Source organism: Durio zibethinus, chromosome 28 (assembly GCF_047325235.1).
Source record: "Durio zibethinus cultivar Kanyao isolate XHJ-2024 chromosome 28, ASM4732523v1, whole genome shotgun sequence".
NCBI classification, from domain to species: domain Eukaryota; kingdom Viridiplantae; phylum Streptophyta; class Magnoliopsida; order Malvales; family Malvaceae; genus Durio; species Durio zibethinus.
This window is the reverse complement of record NC_143189.1, coordinates 16,630,527-16,639,100: the sequence shown is the minus strand read 5'-3', so window position 1 is coordinate 16,639,100 and position 8,574 is coordinate 16,630,527. Positions and strand designations below refer to the sequence as shown.

Sequence of the window (8,574 nt, the reverse complement as noted above, 5' to 3'; positions counted from 1 at the left end):
ACAAGAAAAAATTTGAAGGCAAATTAGGTTAGCAAATTAGGCCTTTAATCTTGAATAAACAAGAGTAAAATTGGTTTTTGGATTTTTTTTCATAAATTTTGAAAAGAAAATTTGAATTTTATCGAAGAGGAATGAAAGGGAAAGCCAGTTTGTCATGGGAATTACAGTAAATAAGGAATTAATTTAAAAAGAAAAAAAAGTATGTTGATGTGGTAAATTTTAGCTAATGTCGCATTGGGACTAATTTAATTAAAGAATTAACTACATTTAATAGTCTAAGATAATGTTTGGTGTTGGTGGCTAAAATAGAATGATAATAATTTTATATTATATTTAGTTTATATCTAATGAAAAAGATAAATTTGTAAAAAGGATTATCATCCTCTTGGTATAAAATAATTCAATTCTCTCAAAATTTATAGGATTATTTTTAATTAATGGGATTGAACTTACATATCTATTCTTAAAAATTATATAAATAATTTAAATTATATAAATTTTGAAAAAAGATAATTTTAACTAATAAATAAATTATTTTATCTAATCATTACACATATCAAATACAAAATAGAATGATATTATTTAATTTAATCTTATTTATAATGTTATTTTGTTTTATTTTATTATAATCTTATATATCAAATATATTAAAAAAATAAAATAATATTTTAAAAATAGAAGGAGTTTGATTCCTTTTCCATTTTATATAGACAGGTTTGTGTATTTCACCCGTGTTTCGTCCACTGTCAAGAAAAATGGCACCAGCAATGGATTTAACAATATCTCTAAGAACTTTTGGATCGCTGCATTCTCCCAAACCAAAGGAGTTAAACTCTGGCTTTGATAACTTATCCTGAATTGCATTCAAAAAATCCCGAATCTAACTCAAAAATACTAAGTCAGGATTGAGGAGGAACCCACGTTTTGCTTCTCAGTTTTGAGTTTTTTTTGGTATCTTTTGACACTAATTTTTTTAATTAATTTTAAGTTTTGATTAATTTGATTTAAAAAACTTTTGATTTCAGGCATGAAATTAGAAAAGAAAAAAGAAAATTTGTAAAATTATTTTTAAATTTTGAAAATCTTCATGTCATTTTCTGTCAATTTTTTTTCTATTTAAAAGAGCGCATTTTACAATCATATTTTCATTTAATAAAATCATGCATTATTATAAGGTAATAATATTTAATTTTTATTCATATTAAATAAAAATTTTAATTTTAAATCAATCAATCACTCAAACATTTAATTCTGAATTTAATATTCAACCTTTCATTTGCTACGAATTTGGATCGAATCTATGCTAAGAATTAATATTTTACTTCAAATATTTTAGAATTTTTCATGAGATATTTTAAAAGATGAATATTATTTTATTTTATTTTATTTTATTTTATTTAATAAGTAGGTGATACTTCAGGATTTTGGTTGGTTTTAAATTTTAATCTTTGGTGGCAGCAGAAGGAGGGAAAGAGAGATGGAGAGTTCCAAGGAAGTTTGGACTGAAAGCCACGGGGTGGTCTTTCTCTTTAATTAATTTAGTTGAGCTACCTTGTGTCTTGTGTCCCCTCTGACTAACAAATTTTTTGTTTTTGTCTTTATTACAATTGCTTCCTGACAATGTTTTTATTCTATTACCATAATGCGATTCCATAGGCGTTAATTGTTTTCTTCTTTCATCTGCAAAGTTAACTTTTATCTGGGTCTTAGTGATGATTTGTAACTTGCCAGAAGGAGGTTCATTTCCAAGAAACATGTTTTCATGCCATGGGTGCCGCTGGTGGAAATTTCTTGGAGGAAACATGTTATTATGCTATTAACCACATTGAGAGATTGACTTGAGTAGTTAGTCCTCGCCCGCCTTTTTGCTTTCTCCATATTCAATACACTGTCATAGTGTCGTTGAGGCTAAAGAAAATTAACTATTTGTTTTGTCCAAAAGAATTTAATATTATGTATATATATATATATATATTTGTATATCTATATATATATATATTTTAAATCATATATATATATATATTATAATATACATAATTTACTAGATAGTAATTGCTGACGTAAACAACTTCTTTTTTCGACTCGTAAAATAATTTTTAAAATTTTTTATTATAATTTTAAATTATTTATAAAAAATATATTTTTAAAATTATTAAATTATTTAAAATTTTAAAATTTAATCAAAAATTAATTTAAATTTAGTGAAATTTCTTTCTCCGGTATATCACCTCATCTAAATTAACAATAATTTTAAAGTAATTTATCTTTTTCAATTTATTTGGAGTTAATATAAATATGTAAATTTATCATAACTTTTAAAAATATTATTTAATATCTTTAATATTTTTTTTATAAATCATTCTTGAATTATCTTCAGCTTTTAAATATATTTCACAAAAGAAATGTGAAAAAAAAAATAAATACAAGAACAACCTCAAAATCGTTTCTCCTATACATCACCTTATTTCAATTTAAAATCAATTTTAAAGTAATTTATTTTTTACAATTTATCTACAGTTAATAAGAATATTTAAATTTATCATAATTTTTAAAAATATTCCTTAATATCTTTAATATTTTTTATAAATAATCTTTACATTACCTTTAGCTTTTAAATATAACAAAGGAAATATGAAAAAAAATATATAAATACCATAACAATTTCAAAAAAGCCCTCATTATTAGTAGTTCTTAGTTATATAGTTTTTCCAATGTCGTATTGAGCTAAACATATTTTTTTTATTATTAATTTAGTCTCTTTTTTCATTAATGTGTTGTTACTATAAGAACTAATATGCTTTTTCTGATTAGAGGTTCTATTTCACTAAACATACTATTCACTTCATTAAATAAGATTTTGTTTTTCAAATAAGCTGTAACATTTTTTGTAGCTGTAATATTTCTTTTAAAAAAACAAAAACACATATATTCTTATATTTTTTATTAATGTTGTCTGCAGACCTTTTATTTTTTCATTGATTATTCACTCAATCAAGTAATATATTTTATCTTTTAACTGATTATTTATTTAATATTCCCTATTCATATAAAATAAAAACAATGCTTTGATTAATTTATATAATAGAGTTATATAGAAACCTATGTGCCAATTGTACATTCAAAGAGTGAATAATTTCTTAACTCATTTCTGTTGTAAAACATGTAAAATAATTTAAAATTAGAATATTATTTTTAATAAAAATAGAAAAAAAATAATTTAGGGATAATTTCGTTAGTAGTATTAATTTCAAGTTAATTTATATCTTAATTTAAAAAAACCTCAGAACCATAAAAGATTTTACCGAAATTTCTTAATAAGAATATATGAATTTTATAACAACTTCGCAATTATGAAACAAAAAATTCTTTATAGCTTTGGGCAGAATTTAAAAAGAAAACCTTATTTTTATTATAATTTCATATTTTAATTATATTATTTATATGTTACGTATATTTTGAATATATAAATAATTCAATAATATTAATTTATATTTTTATTTAAACTTAAATAAAATAAAAATAACCAATGCATAGCACGAGTAACAAACTAGTATTATGTATATAATTGAATTCATATATATATATATATATATATATGTATATTTGGATTTTAAATGATAATTATACTCATTAAGGCCCATTTATCTGTAATTTTTAATCTATATAAAAGTACATATATTGAATGTTTTTTGGCATTGATATTGAAAATTTTTTTAATTAACGGAAATAAACATTGTTAACGAAACAGTGGACGATTCATTTATTTAGACAAACAACTAAATCCATAGATAGGAGAGCACATCCATGCGATAAAATGAGATGCTAACACCACAACACACTTCATCTAGAGCAACATACTGAAACATAAATACAATTACAACATAATAATATTTGTTTAAACCCTAAACCTGGATCTCTCCGGTTGTTGTTTGCCATTATACTAGCCAACTACATTATCTGCCCTTCTTCTCGGCTGCTTTCGTCCGAGGAAGGGTTCCAAAAACTCTATCCCAAAATGCTGAAGTGATTCCAAAGCCCTTATTTTGAATCCTAAAGTGATGGTTCAAGTGATATTTCTGCAATAAACATCCTCATATCAAGTAACATAACACTAGTCTAATTTCTGCTTTTATTAAGTCTGGAACTGAAAATTTATAGTGGCAACCTATTCTAGATAATGAGTGTTAAACTAGCAAGAAAAGTTAAAGCACAATTATATATATCTTACCTTAAGGCTTTTAGGAACCTTTTTGGTGGGCTGACCGTGGTGTGTGTAATAGTGGATGACGTCATACAGAACATACCCAATTAAACCACCTCCGAAGAAAGCAGGACTAGCAGAGGGAGTGAACAAAAACTTAAACAGGTACCAAAACTGGTCAAGAGACACCAGAAAAACAAATGATAAGTGGCAAGTAAGGAATTATAATAATTCCAACATTAGTACATGACTTATGGATGCAACAAAATGCTTTTGATCCGAATTGAAGCAAACTATACCTACTGGTACACATAGTAGAGCAGCTTCAGCAGGTGGAATAACCAGCCGCAGGCCATCAATAGGGTGCTTATGGTGGCAGCCATGAAGAAGATAATGCATGGTGTTTCCCCTATGCCAAAGTTGTCAATGAATTATTACATCATTCTAGCATACTCTCAAGGCTAACATAAACAGAAAACGGATTAAAAGTCATAATATAAAAGTAAAATAAGGGTAAAATATGTTTGTTTCTGTATAAATGTCATAACTTCCGGAAAGAAAGAACTAACCAATAACTCTTTGTTTCAATGTGGAAAAGGAAACGGTGAAAACAGCATTCCAGAAATGTCCGCACAAACATGCCAAAAGGAACCATTAAAGCTATTTGGGGAAGTGTATGCCCATTACTTATGGACATTGAGATGCAGTAGCATGCAACTGGCAGCCATATGGTTGGAACTGCCCACCAGACAGTGCGGGTAAAGAACTGTTTCAAGTAAAACAAATCAAAGAAGCATTAGCATTTTCTTACCACAAACGGCCTCAGAAATTTTTAATGAAAATATTTCAAAATGCTTGTTAATACCTCCAAAAAATAACTCTCAAAAAATCGAGGACTTTCATTGCTCACAATAGGCTGGTGGACCCACTCCTGATAAGTTTCTCCAAGGTGACCAAACTGCCATAGATGCTCAGAAATCTATAATCCTTAAGTGGAGTTAGATATCCCTATCCTAATTTTCTCAAGATGATCTCCCCTTTGCCTAAGATTACTAGAGAAGATTTAAAAGGGACCAATGAAGCAAAAGCGAGTAGCCAAAGCAACTAAAGGAATGAAACAAAAAAAGAAGTTACGGCAATTTACACCACCAATCAACTCAAGGAAATAAAAAAACAGATATAAAACCAAAATCATCTTGTTACACACGCTTGTCCCAAAGGATCCACTAAACAATAAAAAAATCCAAAAACGATCAATATCTAGCAATGCTGTTTTAATCACGTAAGAAACTGAAAATGAGAATTGAAATGCAACAACAAAAAGAATAGCAGTCAACCTGAAAGACAAGGTGTTTATTAAAGTCAACGGTGAATTCATGTGCAGCCATCTTCGCAACTGCATAAAGAAACCATGGTTTAGTCAAGGATTAAAAAATTATTAAACTTTGCTTCGAAGAATCATCCAAGAGAAATAGGATCACACATAATTCTACTAATCTCAGTCTATTAAAAGGAATATATTCTTCTCATAACTTAAAGTTCACGTTTCCACAATTCCAATGTCGAAACAGCATGACACGCAATCTACTTAATAGAACCACCAAAGAAACCACACATTTCAGTAGAAGAAATAAAACAACTTACCCAGATCTAGAGATGAGAAGAGCCAAGACAATACGAATTGGAACTAAGCCAAACCCAAGGAGCTTCTCAATATAAAAGAAAGAGCACCACAAAGATGATACTGAACTGAAGTTAAGACCGTGAAGGAAAAAGAACAGAGATTTAAAAAAAATTAACACATCAAAGTGTAACGTGATTCATTTAATTGGGTAGGGGGTGCCAATTATGGTCTCTTGTTTCCTCAATGTAAACGTGCAAGATTCCTTTCTATTTGTTACAAGTGTTTTAGTTTAATGGTATAATGAAAGTTTTAGAATTTTAAAATTTTAGGTTAAAGTTTTACTGTGTATTGTTTTGAAAATATTTAATTATATTTAATTTATTAATTGTTTATTTAATTATTATAATTTAATTATAATATAACAATTAATTATTTAATTAATAAATATGATATAATAATTAATTATATAATTAACAAATGTAATACTTGATATGTAACTAAAAAAATTTTTAGGGTACAATAATTACAAGGGAGTCATGGGGAGAAGATCTCAACGTTTGCTTTAAAAAGAAAAAAAAAAAAAATAGGCATCATGAATGAAGGTGTAATATTCTAAAAAAAACTTTCCCCTCATTAATCAAAGGTATGTATGATTAAAAGAAAAAAGAGATGCCAGTGAAATTTTAGTTTAATAATATAATTAAGGTTTTCAATCTTGATATGATTGTAATTTAAAAATAAAAATTTGGGGTGCAATAATTACAAGAGATTCATAAATGAATGCGTAAAATGCGTCTTTTAGTTGAGTAGTGGGTTTCAAACTTTCAATCTAATTCTTGGATTCTTTTAAAATAAGCTTATCAGATTTCTTCTAATTTAATGATAGTTGTTTTGTTCTATTATAGGAAATATTTTAAAAACCAACCTTTCGGTGAGCTTTTCTGTCGTCACTTAAACAAGTTGGCAGATGCATTACCCTACACTCTCAACAGAATGTCGGTGCATGGGATCCTTAATCAAGGATCTTTTGATTTCGTTGGAGTTTCCATACAAAAAAACTGTTGTTAAAGTAAAGCAGTTTTAAAAATGCAGTAAGGAAAAATTAAAATAGGGTTTGGTCAATTTAATAAATAAATATTATAGAATACTAAAAAATATTTAATAATATTTTTATATATTTTTAATAAATAAAAAATAATATAGTCAACTTTATTAAATTATTCATTTGTAAAAAATCTATCACCTAGAAATTTCTTAAAAAATTTATTCATTCATTTCTAATTTTTATAAGTTTTATCTTTGGATAATTACCATTTATTTTTCAAGATTTTGTTAAAATTTTAATTTATTTTAATTTATTTTTACTAATCAAATTAATAATTTCACCTAATCTTAAAAATTCTTACCCTAAGTAAAATAAAATAAAAAGTAACATAAAATAAACCAATTAAAATACAATAAATAAAAAAAGGCAAAACCTATGACATAGATTAAATCAGGTTAACGTTTGGGAAACTGAGAATCATCGTTGGAATCTAAAAATATCATCAAAATCTTCATCAAGATTTTCAACAAATATTACCGCAATCTAAAAATCTTGTCGAGCTTAAGAATCTTACTAAAAAATTACTGAAAACTACAAAAAGCCTAACACTTAAATTTGAATTGTCTAATACTTTCTTTCTCTCGAATTCTTTTCTGTAATTGTTGTCTTAATTGTGTAAACTTATAGGGTATTTATAGGAGCCTAGTCTCAACTTGATAAGAACTCTAACTCAATTAAAAATTATTCTAAAAATTATCTTCAAAATAATCTATAAATTCCATCCACATCCTCAGCCATTTTTTTCAAAATCAAACTTCTTAGATTTTATTAGCACATTATATATATAATAAAAAAATTAGTCTCAGTACAAAACCCTTGAATTGAATAAATTCATGTCTTTTAAAAATTCAATTTCACCCATATTTTTTTCAACTCTTTTCAAATTTTATTTTATTTTATTTTTAAAAAATAAAAATAAAACAAAATAAAGATAATTGAGAAATAAATAAAGATATATAAGAAATAAATCACTAAATAAAAAATTAATGAAGATAAATAACTTATAAATATAAATGAAAATAAATAATAAAAAACTTAAAATAACAAAAAAAATAAAAATTTAAATTCAGACCCAAATTGTATTCAAATAATATGAAAATCAATATATCCCTTAAAATAATTCTAAAATTTTAAATTCCAAACATGTATGTACATATACCATAAATATAGGGAGAGAGAAATAGACGCGCACCCACCGGCACCACTCAGCATGTGAGAATAGGCTAATTTTTTATGTTTTGTTAACACGAGGAAGATCACATATTCGATCTGTTCCTCCTAAAAATATAAATGAACTTTTTGTTGAAAGATTTGGCTATATTTTAATTTTTTATTCAGAGAAGTGTAATAATATAAATGAGTTTTTTAGTGAAATCTTGAGTTATATTCTAATATTTTATTCAGAGATGTGTAATATATAAATCTTTTAAAATATGGATTGTTCATTTTTTAACTTTGTTTAATCTCAGTCATGTTTAAATTCAAGCCTTACCTAATTTTAAGTTTAAACTTTGTATTACCATTTTTTAATTTCATTATTACTTTGTATTACCATTTTAAATTTCATTATTTACTTTTAATTTTATATCATTTCATGCTTCACTTTACAAGAAGGCAAATAAATTTCCTGCACCGTTTTTTTTT

General features: G+C 25.7%; 1 protein-coding gene across 2 annotated transcripts; it reads right to left on the bottom strand.

Moving 5' to 3' along the window:
• Positions 1-3,696: 3,696 nt before the first annotated feature.
• LOC111280897 (dihydroceramide fatty acyl 2-hydroxylase FAH2-like) lies at positions 3,697-6,099 on the bottom strand. 2 transcript variants are annotated; one of them, XM_089757030.1, is made up of 7 exons: positions 5,846-6,099; positions 5,539-5,597; positions 5,067-5,180; positions 4,771-4,967; positions 4,505-4,610; positions 4,229-4,375; positions 3,697-4,076 (listed from the first exon to the last, which is right to left on the bottom strand). In XM_089757030.1, the coding sequence occupies exons 2-7, from the start codon at positions 5,587-5,589 to the stop codon at positions 3,954-3,956; spliced, it is 738 nt and encodes a 245-aa protein (XP_089613156.1). In that variant the 5' UTR covers positions 5,590-5,597; positions 5,846-6,099; the 3' UTR covers positions 3,697-3,953. The 2 variants fall into 2 exon arrangements, with proteins under 2 accessions (XP_089613156.1, XP_089613157.1); XM_089757031.1 differs by having other exon boundaries at positions 5,067-5,159.
• Positions 6,100-8,574: the final 2,475 nt, after the last annotated feature.

Coding starts and splice junctions, on each gene's coding strand:
- LOC111280897 (XM_089757030.1), bottom strand. CDS start 5,589: ATGGCTGCACATGAATTCACCGTTGACTTTAATAAACACCTTGTCTTT. Junction 4,611..4,770: donor ATTGAAACAAAGAGTTATTG/GTTAGTTCTTTC, acceptor ACTTTGGCATAG/GGGAAACACCATGCATTATC. Junction 4,077..4,228: donor AGGTTCCTAAAAGCCTTAAG/GTAAGATATATA, acceptor TGTTTATTGCAG/AAATATCACTTGAACCATCA.